This window comes from Brienomyrus brachyistius, chromosome 2 (genome assembly GCF_023856365.1).
Source record: "Brienomyrus brachyistius isolate T26 chromosome 2, BBRACH_0.4, whole genome shotgun sequence".
Lineage (NCBI taxonomy): Eukaryota > Metazoa > Chordata > Actinopteri > Osteoglossiformes > Mormyridae > Brienomyrus > Brienomyrus brachyistius.
The window spans coordinates 16,255,609-16,276,246 of NC_064534.1; the positions used below are offsets into that span (position 1 = coordinate 16,255,609).

At 41.9% G+C, this 20,638-nt stretch overlaps 2 protein-coding genes and 1 long non-coding RNA gene across 4 annotated transcripts; all 3 read right to left on the reverse strand.

Moving 5' to 3' along the window:
• On the reverse strand, nt 1-4,400 carry adra2b (adrenoceptor alpha 2B). Of its 2 annotated transcripts, none has more exons than XM_048990638.1 (2): nt 3,838-4,400; nt 1-3,313 (listed from the first exon to the last, which is right to left on the reverse strand). In XM_048990638.1, exon 2 carries the CDS (start codon nt 3,279-3,281, stop codon nt 1,791-1,793), a length of 1,491 nt encoding a protein of 496 aa, XP_048846595.1. In that variant the 5' UTR covers nt 3,282-3,313; nt 3,838-4,400; the 3' UTR covers nt 1-1,790. The 2 variants fall into 2 exon arrangements, with proteins under 2 accessions (XP_048846595.1, XP_048846584.1); XM_048990627.1 differs by having other exon boundaries at nt 3,771-4,400.
• Nucleotides 4,401-10,115: 5,715 nt separating this feature from the next.
• dusp2 (dual specificity phosphatase 2) lies at nt 10,116-14,153 on the reverse strand. Its single transcript, XM_048990906.1, has 4 exons — nt 13,514-14,153; nt 13,081-13,211; nt 12,548-12,767; nt 10,116-12,189 (listed from the first exon to the last, which is right to left on the reverse strand). Exons 1-4 carry the CDS (start codon nt 13,905-13,907, stop codon nt 11,975-11,977), a joined length of 960 nt encoding a protein of 319 aa, XP_048846863.1. The 5' UTR covers nt 13,908-14,153; the 3' UTR covers nt 10,116-11,974.
• A 4,137-nt stretch (nt 14,154-18,290) lies between these two features.
• On the reverse strand, nt 18,291-20,305 carry LOC125717916 (uncharacterized). Its single transcript, XR_007384704.1, has 4 exons — nt 20,179-20,305; nt 19,773-19,872; nt 19,116-19,255; nt 18,291-19,021 (listed from the first exon to the last, which is right to left on the reverse strand). It is a non-coding gene; the product is annotated as an uncharacterized LOC125717916 (long non-coding RNA).
• Nucleotides 20,306-20,638: the final 333 nt, after the last annotated feature.

Below are 20,638 nucleotides of genomic sequence, written 5' to 3' on the forward strand. Positions count from 1 at the left end.
TTTCATTTTAATTGCTTTATTTTGAAGTAGAGGAAACAAGCCACCATTATTTTGTACTCCAGAGAAACAAAACCAAACAAAGAAAAATAACCTACAGGAATAGTGCAGGGAATGAGAGTCGAGCACAGCTGTGATATAAATTGTGTCTTTGCTCTGTCCCAGGGGAAAAAAAAATCCTGACAAGAACTCAGCTCTGACAGTCCATCAAGGCTGTACCCATTCCATTATATAAAAATCAAAACATCCACTGGAGATATAATTTTTTCTTGATCAATTGGTTTTCAGTTATTAAATACATGCCATCTTTGTTTCATTTCAGAAATAGGTATACTTGAAGAAAATAATACAAGATACTGAAAATAGAGACAAACACCAACTGAACAAATAAATAATACAGAACATGTACTGGTCACATCCCAATAGTCACATCTCATTGTCAACACATCCTGCCTTCCTGAAGCAGGGAACACTGTCCCAGATGGGAATTGTGGTAGAACAGAATGCATATCATGACTAATCTTCCAGAACCACACACACCAATATTATCAGTGATAGTGAAGGTAAGCCAATTACTCACACACATTTCCTAGGCCCTGCTTTGGAGGGAGTAAGAGCAGGTGCGCTGACTCTTTCACATGCGTTGTGAGAGGCGCGTACACGTCCAAAGACCCAGACGACTGGCGCACAAACGTAAACAAGGAACTGCAGGCTCTGACGCCAGCTCTGTTTCTACAAGGCTGCTACATTCAGCCAGACCTTCAAACTACCATTCAGACTGTCCTGATAGTGAGAAAAGCACACTTTACGAGCACCTTACCATAGTGCAGAACAGTCCTCCACTCACCCCCAGAACACAGAAAACGATTCCAGAAAGAGATAAAAATCCATGTGAGAACATCACAGAACATTGTTTGTCTTTCTCAGAACTTGCAAGCATCCAGGCAGGCGAACTTTAAATCCAGGAGTACTTGCTCATCCTTTAAGACGTCACCATGTCCATCAGCAAACAGACAGTGTGAATCTGCAATTTTACTCTCGCGATGTGAGATGTTAAATTTCACACCAGGAAAATGATCCATAAGGTGTCAGGCGTACTGCAGTCTGGAAGTGCCATACACACAAACACACAGATATATTTTATATATATATAAAAATGTCCAGAAAAAAACACCAACTATTCAGACCTGTTTGTTTGTAACCATACTTAACTCTTCTTGCACTTCTCTCTTAAAATACAGTTCTGCTACTAATAGATTGTGTTAAAGCTTCTCAAAATAAATGTAGAGGATCAATTTGTTTCTGGTCCAGTGATACATTTAAAAGAAGCTTAAAAAATTAAGTCATATTTTATTTTAATAAAATTTAGGAACCCATGAACATCCCTGAGGGCTCTTTAAAAAATAAGAACCTAAGTAACATTTACGAGCTGAAGTCACGCATTAAGTTGTGGTAGCATTAAGTTTCTAATTAAATCCTTAACTTAATATAAGTGCAGCACTTTCCTCGGTGCAGTTCACAAAGCTGCTCACTCCTTGTGCCCAGTGTTCATTCAATCAGTCACTGAAGCCTTGTTCAAATTGAGCTCTTGATCACTTAAAAGAAAGTTTTAGTTGTTACTCAGAGCAGTCCCCATAATTTAAAGCCACGCTGGTAAGTTTTAGGTCGTCGTTACTTAGCACGTGACTTTCCCAATATCCTTTATTCACCTGTTAAAATGAACTGAATGGAATCGTCTTTGGGGGAGTGAGCTCGACATGCTTGTGACTTAAGATGGCTGATCTGAGCGGCCTTCAAAAGAATGTGCCTTTGGTGCTTTTGCAGAGGATCTTCTTGAAGGCCCGGCGAAAGTCCTTATTGAAAATGGTGTAGATGACAGGATTGAGGCAGCTGTTGCAGTAGCCGATCCAGAAGAAGAATTTGAATACGGGATCTGGAACCTTGCAGGCTTCAGGGCAGATGGCCTGCAGGCTATAGGAGAAGAAGAAGGGGAACCAGCAGACCACAAACACTCCGATCACCACTGCCAGCACGAACGTGAAGCGCTTCTCGCGGTTCACGATGGCCTTGCGCCGTGCCGAGGTACGGGTGCCATCTGGCTTAGACCTCCACCCTGCCAGTATCACCCCCTTTGAGGTGGTAATCGTGTCCCTGTACTTCTGTACTGAAGCTGGAGAATGCATCCCAGAGCCGGCGGCCTGTGGGCCCTCGAGCACCAGCCCCTGATCGGTGTCCGACCCAGAGCTGGTACTCTCACCGTTGTTGTTGACCGGCCTTCTGCCCACTCGTTTGAGCTTTTTGCCTCCATTAGACTTAGGAACTTTCTCCAGTGGATGAGCAGAAGACAAGGAGGATATCAGTATAGGGGAAGGACCTGATGGGGAGGAGGGGGTGGTGGGGGTGACAGAGGGCGAGGGGGGCTGCAGCATGTTGTGGGCATTGGTAGACTTCTTGGCTTGCATTGAAGATGGACAGGGTGTCACGACAAGACTAGGTGGCCTGTGAGTGTGACCTTTCTGAACCGTGCCTTCATTGGTACCATTTTGCTGGGCCTGAGGGGGTGTCGTGGTGGCCGCAGGCGTCCCCTCCTTCCTCTGCTCCCCCGGGGGGCAGCGTGTGCGCTGCTTGGCTATCTGGTAGATGCGCAAGTACACCAGGATCATGATGAGACAGGGGGCAAAGAAGGAGCCGACGGTGGAGTAGAGGATGTACCACGTCTCTTCAATGAGCTCACACTCCTTGTCTATTTTTTTCACAAAGAGCAGCGAAGGGAAAGAGATGAGCGCTGAGATGAGCCACACCACCAGGATGGCCCCTTTGATGCACCGGGGTGTGCGCTTGGCGCCGTAGGTGATGGCTCGAGATATGGACAGGTAGCGGTCCAGGCTGATGGCACACAGATGGAATATAGAAGAGGTGCAGAAGAGCACGTCCAGTGCCAGGTAGATTTTGCACCACGTGGAGCCAAAGTACCAGCAGCCCATTAGCTCTTTGGCCAGAGAGAAGGGAACGATAAGAGTGGCCACCAATATGTCCGCCGCGGCCAGGGACACTAGGAACAGGTTCTGGGGCCCCCGGAGGGAGCGGCTTGTCAGAACTGCGATGATGACCAGGATATTGCCCACGATAGTGAAGAGCACCATCAGCGTGATGACAGTGGCAAAGGCAGCCGTGGCCTCGGGGGAGTACAGGGACTGGTTGCCAAAGCAAGAGGGCTCTGCTGCACTGCTGTTCCTGCTGTCCTGCTCTGAGCCCCGTGGGCCATCTACACCCGATACAGTCATGAGGGGGCCGTATGACAAACAGGAACTACCTTCTGAGAAGTGTAGAGGAATTAACAAACAAAAAGGTTACAAAAGGTTAGTATTACTTTCCCCCTTTAACGTGGTTTACATTGTTACCCCCAGATCAAAGCAGCACTGGACATTAGCTAAATACAGCAATTAAACTTTCCTATCAGACCGAGGTTTGTTCGACTATTACACTCTCCCACTACCATGATCGATCCTTTCTTCCTATTTCGTTTACCTTGTTTCTAAGAATCCAATCGATAAAATGTGGTCACTAAAGGGGGGAGGGCAGCACAGTAAACGGAACTAATGTTTTTTTGCGTCCTGTGAATACAATTGTTGCTCTGTAAGAAGTTGTAAATATACAGTATTTGATTGTTTTTTTTTTTTAGCTTAATTCATGCAGCTTCAAGAAGTTTACAGTTATTTAATTATCCTCAGTCCTATATACTATTGTCCATGTTCCGTAAAAGATGACATTACCTTAATGCCAAAGCCATTTTCAAACCGGGAAAACGATGTTCTCTGTTATCCAGATAAAAGGACTCACCGCAGTTTCGGAAAAACAAGAACGGAGATGGTCAGCGAGTCCATTAATTCTTCTTTTTAGTGGATGGAAATATACATATATATACGTCAATGTAAGTTTCCCTAAAAGATTTTGCAGAGCGAAAATATGGATAACAGTTCAAAAATAATAACGTACTAGCTTATTAGGCAGGGTAAAATACTTAAACCCAAAGAAACATCTCTTCGAAATATTCTTGTCCAGACAGGTATAAGTTACAAAATCCAGCGGCAAAGTTGCAGACAGCTGACTTTTTGTCCTTCAGTTCAGATGCTCCATCCTTGCAGCCGGTCACGTATTGACAATATTCACCTGTTGTCTTATTTTTGGGAACCAAGCGGACAGACTCCCACGGGCATGATAAGCACTGAGTGCCACTCCTCACGGCACAGCCAGGCGGAGTTCAGGACCGTTTTTTCGCGCTTTTACTTTTCCCTCACATCCAAGGGTTTTTATCCTTAGAGCGCGCTCCGCGTGCCGCTCAGTACGCGCCGCACCTTCCTGCGCGCGCCACACCTGAAGGCAGTTGCACCGCTCCGCGCAAGACTCCGCCCGGCTTTAATAGAGGCGCGTCTTGCATCCTAGTTTTTTAATGGCCCGAGTGATGTCAGTGCTGGCGTAACGAGACGAAAGAGCCTCTCCTCCCACCGCCAAATGTGTTCCAAAGGCTGAAAGAGCAAAACCCTGCAAATCATGCTCTGCATTCATAATAGAGAGGCAGCGCCGCTTCGTAACTGTCTCCATCTGCTCAGTGTTTTTTGTTTAACTACTAGGTTCCTGAGGTTCAGAAAAGCAGTGAAGAAAATTTCGGTAACACTTTAGGGGCATAAGTAACTCAGTTCCTACTCAAGTACAAATCATGAACAAATACAGTAACTACACGAAAAACGTGAACCATTATGACTGATTATTGATGAAAGAACATGGATCCGGTATGTAACTTAAACCTAGTTTCTAATTAATACATTAAATAAGTGTACTACTACAGTATTTGTGCCACCTCAAGTAAAGTGTTAGCAGAAATTCAAGATTATCACCAGTAACCTACAATGACTTGCACACTTGCCACACTATTTGTACATGATTGCACTATTTGTACATTCATAAATATGAACACCAAGTTAATAACCATACCCAAGGATAGTTAACCTGTCCATACAAATATGTCATTGGCAAAATGTGTTTGTGGCAAAATTTTTTGTGTTTTTTTTTTTTTTTTGTGGCAAAAACTATATAGGCTACATTTTTTTAAATACCATGTCCATGTTAAAAATTGCATGTTCATCAGAATTCACTATGGTGCTGATCCATATAGAGCAGGGGTCACCAACCTGGTGCTGGTGGGCACCAGGATGCCCCCAAGGACCACATGAGTCGCCCGCAGACCTGTTCTAAAAAGAGCACAACTCACCAGTAAGCAGCGTCTAAAATGTAATTTTATCCTGTTGCCATTCTTCTTTAATCACATTTGAATTTATATACATTTGAAAATGACAATGTCTAAAAAACAGCATTTAAAACATGTTTATTATACATGAAGTTTAGATAAGTTTAGGAGGGCGTTTCAAACTGGTAGCCCTTCGTATGGCTCAGTACCTGTGAAGTAGCTCTCAGCATCAAAAGGGTTGGTGACCCCTGATATAGAGTATTATCAATTCATCATTCATAACTAGTTTCAATTCCAGGATGCACAAGGAAATGGACTCCCTGTACTGGATGCCAGTCCATCATATGACGCACAAATTAGGAGCAATATAAAGATTCCAGTCTGCGTGACAACATGTTTTTGTGCTGCTGGAGGAAACTGGAGCCCCCCAAAGGAATCCATGCAAACATGGGAAGTACATCCACAGACACAAAGGCCGGGGTGAGAGTCAAACCCACGACCCAGGAGGGGTGAGGTCCCACAGCTACCCACTAGCCCACCACAGAACCATCATCATTACCATATTCCATATTCTTACAAAAATGTTCTTTTTTTTTTTGAGACGCTTAATACATTACTCTTAGGATATTGACATAGATTTAGTTAATTGCTCCATCAACATTAAACTGAACGCAATGCTTTTCGTGATGTATGCTGGCTTTAAAGTCAATCCATCCATTCTTTGTACCCACTTGTCCCTTTCAGAGGTACAGGAGTCTGGGGCCTCTCCTGGAAGGTATAGGCACGGGGCAAGGAGGGGGTGCCAACCCATCCCAGGGCGCACTCACTCTATACCTGTGGGCTATCTGCTAACTCCAATTCACCTTAGCATGTTTTTGGACTGTGTGTGGGGGGGGGTGGGGGGGGAGTTGAGTTTTATGCACTAATACTGCCTTAGCACTGACTTAACAGCACAGTAGCTCATTTACACGCGTTACGGCTTTGAAGTCAGGCATTAACGGAGAGTATAATGCCAACCACACGTCTACTGGACGGTGTCCGAATTGTAGACACGTACTGCAGTGTGCAGGCGTAGCGCCTTCGTAATCAAAGCCAATCAGAGCCTCTGTGTATCTCTATCATGCAGTAACGGCACAATGCGTCACCAATGTCAAAGTAAAACAAAGGGAAGACAGAAATTCTGAGTCATACTCGACGTACACAGCCTGATTTTAGCATGAAATGTGAGTCCTTCACTTAACTGTGATATTCTGAGTAGATGGCAAATGGATACAAGCGCATAATGCCCCAGCGGAAAGGGCCTGGCTATTGACCCTACAGGTTACCATTTCACATGGCCTCCATCTCGCAGAGACAGCACATAAAAATAGAGCTTAAATTATCAAAGTAATTTTGTTCTGTGCAATGTGTTTTAAAATCACTTGGAATGTTAATGTTCTGCTAACAGCATAGTGCTAAAAGGGTACAGCTCCAAAAGTATGAACATTCAAAAACTGTTTCTTTGTGTGACCTGTGCGAATTTTCGCTTTCAAAATGGGCATGAATAGCATCTGTGGTCTAACATTTTTCCATTATTCTTTATTCTTGGCCAGGATTGGGTTGGCAGCATAGCTGAGTATCAAACTGTAAGAAGATTGGAATAATTGTAAGACTATAATTGGATTTGAACTATAAGTCCAACTGCATTCTGTCCCCTGTGTATGAAAATTAGACATCGCTACAGAAAGCTCTGCTCATCTGGTCAATCGGACGTATTGTAGAAACAAGTAAAGACAACATGGAGCAATTTTATCCGCACTGCATGTCTCTTGGGAAGAGCCTGAGAGCACCTGATGGAGACTGGCACTAGAGAAGAAAGCGAGAACATCCAAACTCCACATACAGGGAGAGGAGACTCACCCGAAGCTGCCTTTCCTGGAGGCTCAGATCAATGTTGCAATTTACTCCCAATGCTAACCAACAGCTCATCCAGGGTGGTCAAAAATAGGAGAAGAGAGAGATGCAGGTTCGATCCAATCCGACCTTTTAACTACACTGATAAATTAAATGTGTCTTTTAGTTCTTTATAATAAACTGAAGACATTACAAAGACGTGAAAACATTTTAATGTTACCAAATCACACGCTGGGAAGATGATAATATTTCCCATTCAGGGCACACAGTAAGCAAAGTTAAAGGCTGTCTGAGAGAGAGGAACATAAATCAGCTCTTCTTGGTTTATCTTTGTCTGCCGTGGAGCGACTTTACGCGATACATGTAAATGGGTCTCCGCTAATGATTCCAGGCAGCAACCTCATTCAAGGACAGCAGCTACAACATCCAGCTCAAGCCATAGCATCGCTGTGAAGTTCAAGCGTCTTTAATGTAGAAAAACTAATTAGGCCTGGACTCTTCCCACCTGGGTCCCCCTCTGGTTGAGTGCAGGAAATGCGGTTTGACTGCAGCACTTCATAACACTGTGTTCTTGGCTTAATGTGTTTGCGCCATCTAAAAGCTATTTCCCCCACATTCCATAGTACTGCTTATCCTACAGCTTGGGACCCTTATAAATAGCCATACAATCATAAAACGTGCCCTTATCATCCTGTGCTTTCTACTTTTGTGGTTTTGTGAATGTCATTTATTTGAAAGCAAATTCAGTTTCCAAATAAGTCAAACCCCAGTCTATGTAGTTTATCATGCTCTCTGCAATATCTATTCCTCTTGACTGAAGTAGTGATAAGGAAGATGCACATTCCAAAATCACTTAAATATTCTTTCGTGGTACTGGCAGAATTTGTGTTCAAGGGGAAAAAGCAGACAGTGATGCAGCCTGCAGTCATTAGCACTGACTTGATCTGCCTAACATATCTGATTTAGTTTCAGTATAATGCTGTTATCAAGGTTCCCCCTTCTGTGGATTTACGGGAAATATATAATTGTGCAATAACAAAGCTAACCATTATATTCTGAAAAGGCCGACCATGTCTATACAGAGGCATTCTACCCGTCCTTAAAGATAAAGTTGAATTGGAAGAGCATTTAATGACAACCTGCTCTTCTTGGACCAGAAGACCAGCTCCTTGGGCCCTCAGGGACTTTTGATTTTGAGGGAAACACCTGTCATCTTTCTTAGAAGGCATTCAATTCAGATTAACCAGCACAGAACCTCAGGTCAGTAATAGAGGATCTGAGCCAGATCCTGCAGTGATTAACTGTCTAGAGCTGAGGACACCTTCACTACATGGTTTTCCGTTAATATTTACAAAAAAAATACTAAATTATTTCAATTACGTGGCCCCTTTTGCGTAGCAATTTTAAGCTATTAATGTATAGACACTGCCATCTTGTGGACATTTACTATTTAAGGTAGAGCAGCTGAGAACAGGAACGACAGCGTCTGGCATTCGTAAACACAAACCACAAAACACAATGCAAACATTAGAACATTTGAACATATGAACATTTTCAAATTAGAACAACAATTGTTATGGGCATGTGATTTTAAATGTATTTAAAAAATCTGAAACTTCGTTTTTATAAAAGAAATTTTTTATTAATGATTAAAAACATAATATATTTACAAAGAGAAAAACAGGCCTATTCCGTCTTGACGATTAAATTAAACTCAAAAGTCCGTTTTAACTATTTCGGCAAATAAAATGAGTACATACAGTAATCTTCGTTTGTGAAGAAAGAGAAGGAAACGGCGCTGAGAGCAATAATATCGCAAACCGCAAGAGGAAAACAATGTGCAGCCGCCAGATGGAATAAAGAGCGCAAGATGACGCCATCAGACCTATCTGATGTTAAATACATATCCTGTTTATAACACCTCGAAGTGAAGGGAAACGGTCACCTGACCGCCACCCAGCGTAACCTGCCTGATAATCCAACATTACTTTCACGTTGTCATGTTATTTACAATATGTGTTCCATGAGTCTTTTAATATCTTATCCTACATGACGCATTACGTGTAAATTACGCGATGAAATTTCTGAAACAATGTTACTTAATTGTTTTAATGGACAACATTTTAAAGATTATTTATACCGACAGACGTTGTATAGCTATTGTTACCATATTCTGTCCGGATGTTGTTAACAAAAAAATAATTAAATTTTATTGAGAGAGAAAGCGTGGCCTGCCCTATTCTTTTCATCCATGCAGCCAAATTTGTCTTGATGTTTTCGTTTGTATAGAATGTGTCATGAAAAAACTGGAAATTCCAGGCAGCTACATCTATCAGTTTTATTTAGGGTTTTACCTAACGAGACAATTCTGGAAATAAATTACATAATAATGAAACATATATTGCCATGTGCTTAGGGGTTCTTAGTAATACCATTTAACAACGTGTGCCGCCTGTTAAAAATGTAAAAATCCATATGACTTTACCAGGGTGCACCAATCTCGGGGAGCCGTGACGTGTGTGGTGACAGAACGGCTCAAAAAATCCATTTTAGGCATAACTACTGTAACACTCAAATGGGGAAGATAAATTCCCCTTTAATGTGTGTTTCCTCTTTACAGTTCATCAGACGTATGATCAGGTTTCACTAAGCCGCACCGAGCAAGTGTGTAGTAAGCAAACTGAACAGCGATGGCGTGCGGTGCTGTCGTGACCTGGGATGTTACATAATTGACATCAGAGGGCTGTTTAACATGAACCGGAAGTGGAGAATATTAGTTATTATTCATAGCAACGCGATACATGAAATTACCCAAATAATACAGATTATTCAGTAGATGCATTTTTAAAATAATCTTAATCGTTAAAGTATAAATGTATATTTCTTGATGTCTCTTAAGATGATCATTTTCCAAGTCAGTATTTGTTTGCGTTGGATTGTACTGATTCCTTAAAAGTCCTTTTTTGTGACGGACAAGAAATAAGGCTGGACAACTGGGGTTTATTAACAAAACATGAATGCAGAGGGAAAACCACAAAGCACTGGGACCACGAGGAGTAAAAACGAAAACAAGTAATACAAGAGACCAAATACCAAGCATAAGATAGAAGATAACAACACCAGGGAAGCAAAAAAAACAGTCAGTCCAAATAAGCAGAAGAAGCTGGGTTCTGACTGGAGGGTACAGCTACCAAGCCGTGCACACCCAACCTGCTGAGCTACACAGTAACCCAAGACAACTGGTGGACACACTTGTGCTAAGGGGATACAAGAAGGAGATGCTTCTTCTGCTGGCCAAACATGGACCGAATACAAGGAACAGGGACAGAAGGCGCCCACACGGAGAATTTTTGGGACTTTTAAAAGCTGAAACCTTTCTGAGCTTTATGAGAATGTGTGTAAACCATCAGCAGTACACACAAGGTGTGATTCGGATCATCTCAGACCTGTGCTCATGTCTGCTATTGGCCCAAAATGGGAGACACTGGCCTCCAAGATGGCGTCATGACATCAGAGTGATGGTTTTAAGAGTGTGGCAGAGTTTAAGAGAGAACTGATGAATAAAACGAAACCTCACTTGAAATGCAAAGGATTCTTATAGCTTGTAAAACAATTTGAGTGTCATTTGTTAATTTGTTAGAGTCACAAATGCTTAGAATAGCTAGTCTCTATAGATCCAAAGTTTCCTTATTACGTTTAGTCTTTTGTTTAATTTTTTACCAAAATAAGGCATAATATTTTGTATATCAGTCTGGTGAACAGACCAGGTGTATTAAATACTACGTGTTGTAAATAAATACTATATGCAGATAGAATTTGATTTAAATTACAAGAAATATTCATTCCTCTGTTTAAGTGTGTGTTCTCAGTCAAATTCCAAAGTATGACTGTACGCATTCAGGCAGTAATAAAGACTTAATGTCAACCCACTACATTTTAAATGCAATTAGTGCTTTGTTCACTTGAGTCTGGTGCTATGAAACATGTAATGAAAGCTAAAATAACCCTGTGTTTGTAACCTACATCAGTTCAAATGCATGACTAACTCCGGGGAAAAAAACATGAGTAATATTTTAAGTAATGATGACTAGCAAAGCTACAGAAGAGAAAAAGCAGAAAAGATTATTTTCCATAAATTAATGATCTTTTATTCTATAGGAATAAACAACAGTAGTCGACCAGCGTTTTGAATTTCCACTTATAAAGTGCAGTGCAATGGAAACAACGTTGAATGTACACAAATATTTTGAAATGCTCCATTATATTCAGGGATATGGCTTTTTCCCCTTGTTTTCTAGTGCAAAATGTAATGACCGTGAAAAAAGCCACTACTTATCACCTAAATCCATGGAAAGACTGTAGTTTTGTATTGATTATTTTGGTAGAATAGCCCTCTGTACACAAACCAGCAGCCACGCAGACACACACACACACACACACACACACACTATTGCTTGTCTTGGAAAAAAAATGGATTAAAGCAAAAACTAAAAAAGAAATAAAAGTGCAACTGCAAGAGTGCAGCATCTAGGTGCATTTTCACAGACACCTTTACCTTCTCCAGCACCAGGCTGCTCTTTAAGTCCTGATGTGAATCCATAGAAGACAGGGATGTTAAACTCTGTTAGTCATTTAGCTCAGGCAAAAGGTAGTGTCACTACTGACAGGAGCCAGGAGTCAAGAACGAAAAGAAAGAATAGAGAAACAGCCACCATTGTCGGGACAGAACAGAGGGCACACAGACGTCCAACCTACATCTAAATGCTGTGAAGCCTTCAAGATATAGTCCATTTATATATATATATATATATATCCATCCGTTCGTCCACCTTGCCCCGCTCAGTGGCACAAAACGTCCGTCTCAAACTGCATGAGCTGTCCCATGAAGGCGAGGTTCGGTGAGATGACTTGTCTTCGCTTCTTCACAAAGTCGAAGGCTTCGTTGAGGCACACGCGGCGGGAATGGATCAGGTAGGCCAGGCAGATGGTCGCCGAGCGCGAGATGCCGGCCTGGCAGTGCACCAGGACTCGCCCTCCACTCTCCTTCACGGAGTCTGCGGGGGTGAACCAAAGTTAAACTTAACTGCAATGCTGGACGACATGAGCCGCTTCTGTCTGAGTTACATGCTATGCTACCTCATTACTCAACGGCGGCTTTGGATGCTTAGTTTTTAAAACATAATTTGATGTTCAGTACATGTGTTATTTTCACAGTTGTGTACAGTTTTTTACAGATGAAAATTTACTGAAACAGGTCAGTGATGATGTCATACTCAGTCTGAGGGTGCAAAATCTGTATTGGACTCGATAAGGGTACCCCTCAGGCTACCGAACTCGATCCGCAACGACTGCCCTCTGCCTCTAGTGGGCGTAACCCCATGCCAGGGGGTCGGGCGACAGGCTGCAGCTCACCGATAAAGCAGATGGCCTCTGGGAAGCGGGCGCGGATGTCTGCCGCCAAGCTGTCCTCAACACGCAAGGTCATGTAGCGGAGCTCAGCCTCAAACAGGTTGGGGCAGGACGAGGACACGTTGAGTACGGCTGTGATGCCACGCTCTGTCAGGGTCTCCCGTCGGGAGGAGTGATGGGCGCTACCCAAAAACAGGAAGGGCAGAATCTCCACTGGACCATCCTGTCCGTCAAAGACAACAAGACTTAGGCCTACTTCCTAGGACATTTTATTGCAGTCAGTCAACCTTTACAACTACGGAAATTAAGAGAAGAAACCCTAAAGTTTCCCACCAATTTTTATTCATTTTTAAATTTGCATTCAAGTAACCCAAAATGGCTTTTTAAAATTCTTAGACAATCCTTGTAAATGCAAATCGATCAAAATCAAAAGAGGAAAAATAATGGTTTAAATTAAACGTCATTTCGCGTTGATTGATAATTCAGCGAGTAGTAAAATTAGAACTCTGCCATAACCCTGCCCCCCTGTCTCTCACCTGGTCATACAATGGAGTAGTCCTTCCGTTTAAGCCGTGTTCGGGGTCCCTAAAGGAAGGCTGTTTGCCCCAGTCGACCGATGCGGTAACGCACAGCTCTGGATATGTGGCAGAGAAACTGTCGAATCCGCCTGGAATAAACGGAACGTGTCAGTTGTACAAGATATTATTAAACCACCAGTTCTTGGCATGGTAATCTTAAATTTGAAAAACGAGCATAGTAAAAACAAACTAATATAATGAACAGAGCTCCCAACGGGCATGAATAACAAGTCAGACATTTATATTGTATTATGTTTATATGCATAATTTACAAATGAGACTATTTAAACAACACTAAAGCAAACATTTTTCTGGCTTTCATTTAATTAAGTTAATTTGTTAATTTTAATTTCGCTAGTTTGCTGTCATGGAACCTTGAAATGAATTGTACCTTGTAAAAAGCAGATCTGAGTGGTACCCGGTTCAATCTCAGCTTGAAGTGCTGCAAGCAGCATACTGGCCAGACTCTCGTTTTTCAAGTCACCGATGGATCGGCTGTCCTCGTCGAGGACTATCACGGACGAGAATTCTCCGGCGCGCAGCCGACTCAGCAACGACCTGTCCGGCAGCAACCACTCCAGACTGACGACAGAGGTTTTGGATCTTCGCCTGAGCATGGAGTTCCAGTTGACGTTCCGTGATTCACATATATGAGCCCGGGAATAGGAGAGAAAAGGTCTGCAGTCCAGCACCACGCAACCACCCGAAGTGAAGCGCTCCGAGTGTGTGCGCAGAACTTGTACCAACTCATTACCACAAATTTCCAGCAAATCTGTATTGCCCATTTTTTTCGGTTGGAATTAAATAGGGTTGTAGTATTTTATGTTAATGCGTTTTCCTCTAAGGATGATTATTCCAAAAAAAAAAGTTTTTAAACAATAGATTTAGTTTCTGAGCTTAATTAATATTCGTTAATTTTAATTTGTTTGATTATATCATGTAATTTACATTAAAAGAATATCCGTTGCATATTTATTTCCATTCAGTTTACTTAAATATATTTTTTTCATCAATTATTGTCAACAGCTGTAAGACTGATAGTGAGGGGCGGACCACGAGCTTTTGTACTAAAAATTACGTGTAGGAGCCCTCCCCGGTTTTCCACCTCGAGGAAAAACGTCACCAACGGAAACGCCATATATGGCCCATGTGCCTGTTACCGGAGCACCATATATGGTTAACGACGTAGGCACTCTGTTTTCACGTCCGCAAGTGGTGCTTTATGGGGGGAGGGGGGTTACCCCGTGTTTACGCTCACATGACGTTATTCGTAGGGCAGGCAGCAGTACTTTCACTCGAAGTTTTATTGCGCTGCGTGTGCCTTAGTGTGGATTTTTCCATATCACTCCGTTTTTCGAACCCCACTGAATCAGAGCTGATTCATCCGTATGTGTATTAGTTGTGTGATTATTTATGTGTATTAATTATCAATACTGCTGGGTCAGAACGGCATCATTTCCCATCATTTGCGTCCTACTCCGATTTCCTCTTACTCCTCCAGGTTTGCGTTAAATTTATTTGTCTTCTAAAGTGAGGGAAGAATTACCAATATTATACATCCATCCATTTTCCAAACTGCTTATCCTACTGGGTCGCGGGGGGATTACCAATATTAGATAAGATTATATTTTAGTTTTCGTTACGAATAATTGTTTCAGTGGACCGCATAATGAGTCACCCCAAAGTGTGACCCCAAAAATTATTGCATCCCCATATTTTTGATATAAGGTCCAATCCCGTTTATAAGTTACGTGCTTTACTCTAGTTCCAGGAAATATAATTTAAATGGGATAAAAAGGAACGAATTAAACTTTCAATGACGAAATAATCTGGTATTTTTAGAAAGAGAATGAATATAGGAGTGTGGTTCACTCACTCCCCAACACAATTAGAATTTCCTCTTTCTACTTTGCCTCATCAAATATTTACTTCATTAGCTAGTCTGAGGTCAATCTCCCACCCTTTTTGTTGTGTGATAACAACAGCACAATAACCCTAATTAGTACTGCAAAGAATGCAGTTTCCATGATAGTGGGACTGGAAAAGCAAACCAGGGATTCATAAAGGAACCGTAAGTACCATAACGAGGACTGCAGCACGAATTCAAGATACAAAACAAGATTATATTCATTATATTCACATTAAAGCAGGCAAGATGAGAGCCCCCATATGATAATGTGTTCAGAACAAATACATTAAAATAGGGTTTAGTTTAGCTGATGCCGAATGAGATAATGGTATTGATCATATCATCATCTTTTATTCGCAGTTATGTGTTTTCTGTACGTATTTTTATTCAGTGTGAAATCGATTCCAGTATATCAGCAATTCATGTGTCTGCCACGTTTGTCAGAAATCCCCAAAGCCTCTCTGTCTGCCCATGTGTTCTCTCTCTGTCTGCCTGCCTGCGCGTGCCTGCATGACCGCTCTGCCCTTTTGTATTAATTTAATCTCTCCCCACTTCAGTCATCTGTCGTACTCGCTTTACTCGCTTTCCCTAGAACTGCCTTTCCGCCCCCCCCACTTTCCACCGCATCCACCCCCACCCTCGGCAAACCATCCCACATTGCCGTTTTCTTGTCCCCTACTTCCCCTCTTCTGTAATGCGAACTCAGAGCGCAAACATCAAGCACATCCTTCTCTGCTCAGTCTCCCAAACCTCATTCCTCGCGCTATAAGCACTCATTCTTTTCTCCCACTGTTCTTTTTTCCTTCCTTGGTGATTCATTCCCCCAATCCATATTTTCAGTGGAATTTCAATAATATTCCTTCTGCTTTCCTTTTGGGGCATTTAAATTCCCCCCTTCTGATTTTGTCACAGCTGGACGTTCAAAAAGCCTCATTCCTTTATTTTTTTATATTACAGTTTCATTCCAGTATTACATGTAATACAACTGAAATAGCTTTTAGACAAAGTTTGAACATCAGCTGTAGCTCACTGAAAGATCTTCAAAGAGGACAACAGCCTACAGTTCAGTTTGTAGGTAGATTAAAAGTCTAAAAACAGTTTATAGAAGACCAAATATTTTCTAGGTGTGAGGAGTGCATGGATGTGGGCTGAGGTTTGGGTGACAGGATGTAGCCGTTGCGTATAGTTGATTGAGGTTGAATGACAGGAGGAAACAGGAGTCACATGATTAGTAGCTGGTCGGAACGATTTTATGTCATGTACTGTACACAGTGACAGATACTTGTACAGATAGTGCATAAAGGAAAAGAGAAAAAAAAATTCACAACCAAAAGCCATCATTTTATCTCCCTAAAGTCATGCAGACATAATATCAAAAATGCTTATTGTAATATTTAGGTGTGTTAATTTCAATAACATTTTTACTTTAAAAATGCTTCCATTGATAACAAATATATAGTAATGCCTATTTACACACACACTAATTTAGAAATAAATATCAGAATCTGTCATATTTACTAGCCAATTTCAATAATCACATACAGTGATTATGTTGTATTACATATTAGTATTGTAAAATACTGAAATATAGTGGCGCACCGTTGGACAAAAATCAACATCATTATGAGAGAGTATGAGAATGCCTTTCCATTACTTAAACCAAAATCTATAAAAGGAAACCCGCAAGTACCTTTAAATGAAAAACTGCAATTCAAAAGAAAATAGTTAATGCTATGTCAGTCTGTAGCCACTGTACAAATACTACAAGTGTAGAGTTCAGACATGCGGTTGAACAGGGGTTTTATTTCATCGTAGCTATTATTACATATAGTCATATTGCCCTGGGGTGCCTGAATCTAACATTACAGTAGCTAAAATAAGTGTACAAATGTTAGCACAGATGTTGCTGAGGTTTATTTTCTCTCCAAATGTGCCGATAAGAAATACAATGAGATTTACCGCAAAGCCTTTTTAAAGCTAAATACTACAATCGGTATAACAGTTAATTCTTATTTGAAACCATTGATTTGATATTATGGCCTCATAAGTGAAAAATGTTTGCCTACAAATTAAAAATGCATACAAACAGCAGATACAGCTACCTATGACTTCCCGATGCACAACTATCGTGGTGACTAAGATCATTTCTGGAACAGTTTTTTGTGCCCCTGACTGTGGGAGTCAGAAGACGTCTATCAGCCCATAAACGAATGATAGACCAGAGACACCTTTCAGGCATTGAAGGTTTTATAGGATTTTATAAAAAATTTTAGTTTTTAAACAAAGGCTGCTCTTTTCTTATCCCAGCGTTTGCTCCTCAATCCAGCAGCCTCCTCCTCTCCATCATCAGCTTTTCTGCCTTCCTCCTCTTCTTCGAAACCTGCCTCTGGTCCCATTTCAGTGCTAGGCTATACGAACATGTTTCCTTTCCAGTTTGATTGGCCTTTATTAATAGTTATCATAACCAGCTTAGATAATCTACTAGCTTACATGGAAGGACACACAATTTAGCTGTTTATTGGAACTTAATTCTGCATTAGCAAAGACAAAACCCTAACAGAACAGCCTTTAACACCCCCCCCCCACACACACATACAATTTTCTAACCAATTTGCCAATTCTATCTTTTACACTTGGCTGCCTACAGTGTCAGCCCCCCATGCGTCAGGAAACAGGGGGCAGATGGTTCTCACTCGTCAAAGTCGCAGTCCCGCCAACACACTTTCCTTAAAACTGCCACAGGTTACGCAATGCTTTGTGCTACACTGAGTGTCAGCCTTGGGGAGCACATTTCTTGGGCCAGGTGAGTCACTGGCATCTGACCTTCCCTTTGCAGGTACCGGAAAGACCAACCAGCTGCCATACATCTATATCAGCTTCTTAACCACAGACTTTGAAGGCAGGAAGTATGTTCCTCCCATGCATTCTCCAGCCAATCAACACACTCAGTCAACTGTCATCATGCACTATAATATAAAGTGGCAAATTAAATAAATATAAGTGTAATGTACATTAATAATAGTCCAATGATCATGCACCCCACACTACAGCAGAGTCCTTCACAGAAAGAACAAGAGCTCAAGCCTGCAAATTTTTATTTTTTCAGTGCACTGCACATTTGCTTGTCCGCCAGTTGAGAACAGGGCAGAGGATGACTCATCTGAACATAGTTTTCCACTGCTCAGAAGACTGCGGTTTGAGATCTTTGTACCACTTTACTCACAGGTAAAGTACATTTTTAGATGTAATAATGGGTTTATGCAACCAAAAACAATCTTAATAACTGGAGATCTTGACAAAAGTGTCCCAACTATCACTCTTCCCTTAAAGCCACTGGCTTCTCTTCTCCAGTTGGTAAGTAAAATAATGGGCAATTCTGCCCTTCTGGGCTGCTTATACATGATGTAAAGTGTCATGTGAGGTTAAGTGCTTAATTAATCATTAACCATGCCGATGCAGAAACACCTGCTCGAAACATTTTATATTTCTTATTTCTTTGTTTTTCTTTTCTTTTGGCAGTTTATTGTATATATGGTTCCAGGATCATTAGTTATGAATAGTATTTGTTTCCTCCCCAACACTATATGAAGTTTACAGATCACAAGTGCAAACCTCAAAAAGAAACTGCAGTTTGATCTGTTAGACTCAACCTGCTCTCAGACAAAGCCCACTGATTGAGAAACTCACAGGTAACATAACCCCTAAGATACTGGCTTGCCCAAATATTTCTACTCGGGAATAATTAGATTATGTCACTCTTTATTTTATGGGCACGCATCAGTATCTCTGTTTTTCTGTTGTTTTCCCCATGAATAGCACCCAACAGCTGCTGCTATGTCATAGCTGCAACCAGTCACAGACCAGTTACTGTGCCAACAAGTGCAACAATAAAGTATCTGAGAAACGCATGAGGGAGGCTGCTGCTGACACCGGGAGGAAGTGTGGGAAGCGTGGGCGCAGGTTTGCTGCCGGTTGGGGGTAAAGGTTTGTCTGAAAAGAGACAGAGGAGACACTACCGTCGGACAACCATTACTTTAGAATTGGGCCAAACACAGCTTGAATGTAAATTGGATGGTGACCTCACCAGTCAGCAGGTACTTCAAGCTGGCCAAAGCCCTGTTGTTGCCATCCAGTAACAGGCACTGATATAATCCTTCCTCATTCAAGTTTAATTGATTCAGCACCACAACTGATGAAAGCTGAAAACAAACTTGCTGGAACGATCTGAGAGCAGAGGCATAAAGTAATGCATGAGAAAAACACTAGCAAACCTTAACAGCCCGATGTGTCTATGCATTTCAGCAATGCTGATTCTCTAACAGGTTTTTATTCAACCAATGTATCCGCAGTTTGTGGTTCTTTTTTCAGTCGAATTATTTTAAAGTTCTGTTTCATGCAGGTCGGCACACACGGAAATGGGTGACGTAAGAGGCCCATAGTGTTAATTTATTGTAAATGATAATCCTTTATTTGCCATTTGCACAAGTACGAGTACATTGGATTTCTTCTCTTCGCCTGCTCCATCTTGCTCTCCATAGATCTGGGGAAGGGGGAGTGTCACAGCACAGGGTCACCAATGTGTGGTGCCCCTGGAGCTGGGGGGTTAAGGGCCTTGCTTGGGGACTCACAGACATGTGACTGTACTTCCGAAGGCCGGGCCTCAAACCGACGATATTCCGATCACAGGCACAGAGACTTAGCCCGCCGAGCCACGCCACATCCCACCCCCTGTGAATCTCACCTGGTAGAACTGATACTCCTTGTCTCCCACTACTAACTTGTGCCAAGGCGAAAAAACAGTCCAATACTGCGCAGCTTCTCTCCTATGCTTCCAGGTGGTCCTAGGACCAAGGCAGACAAAGACATATTAATACTGCTCGGCTGGCGATATGGGTCCGTAAACAAAATACAGGAGTAAAGCAGAAAAGGAGAGTGTGCATTTGGGTATACAGATATGGATGGATGGAATGGACGGATGGACAGACAGACAGACAGACAGGCATAATTATACTGCACCCGTTTGTCCCTTTCTCCATCATTTGGGTGACTTAAACAACAGATATCGGTCTGGGAGAGAAACTCTAATTCACTCAGTTTCTTTTTTTAAATAACTCCACAAAAGGCTGTTGTGTGATTAGTGCACTTACCTCTACGGAGGCTGAGCCAAAACCTGGGAGACTCACTCCTGTACTCCGTACGTGCTCTGAACAGTATGGTGGCATCCATGGACTTAAATAATCAAAACCGGATAATACAACCCACACATTAATCATGTCTCCACTTAAATGACTGGAGACCTCAACCCCCCCAGTGCTCAACCCAAAGTTATGGCCTTAGGTCAGACTCAATCAGAGTGCACCAACAGGGTAAAACCAAGCCCAGCTATGAGTCATCTACACTTTACAGAGCAGGTAGAAATGTACTGTGTAGTTATTCAACCACGAAATTATCATGATACTTCATAATTGTTGCTTGTCGCAGGTCTCTTTAAATGTGACGTAAGCATGTATCATTTTCTGCCACTCCATCGGTGTATTTTACAGAATTTTACCAACAAGATCTTCAGCAACTCCTTCACCGGCTGATCACACTACAAGCAGGCGCTGA

What these genes read in the sequence shown, in the direction of transcription:
- adra2b (XM_048990638.1), bottom strand. Translation starts at nt 3,281, where the DNA reads ATGACTGTATCGGGTGTAGATGGCCCACGGGGCTCAGAGCAGGACAGC.
- dusp2 (XM_048990906.1), bottom strand. Translation starts at nt 13,907, where the DNA reads ATGGGCAATACAGATTTGCTGGAAATTTGTGGTAATGAGTTGGTACAA. An exon ending in CTACTCCATTGTATGACCAG is followed by an intron (nt 12,768 to 13,080) that starts GTGAGAGACAGG and finishes TTTGACGGACAG; the next exon opens with GATGGTCCAGTGGAGATTCT. An exon ending in AGAGGCCATCTGCTTTATCG is followed by an intron (nt 12,190 to 12,547) that starts GTGAGCTGCAGC and finishes TCACCCCCGCAG; the next exon opens with ACTCCGTGAAGGAGAGTGGA.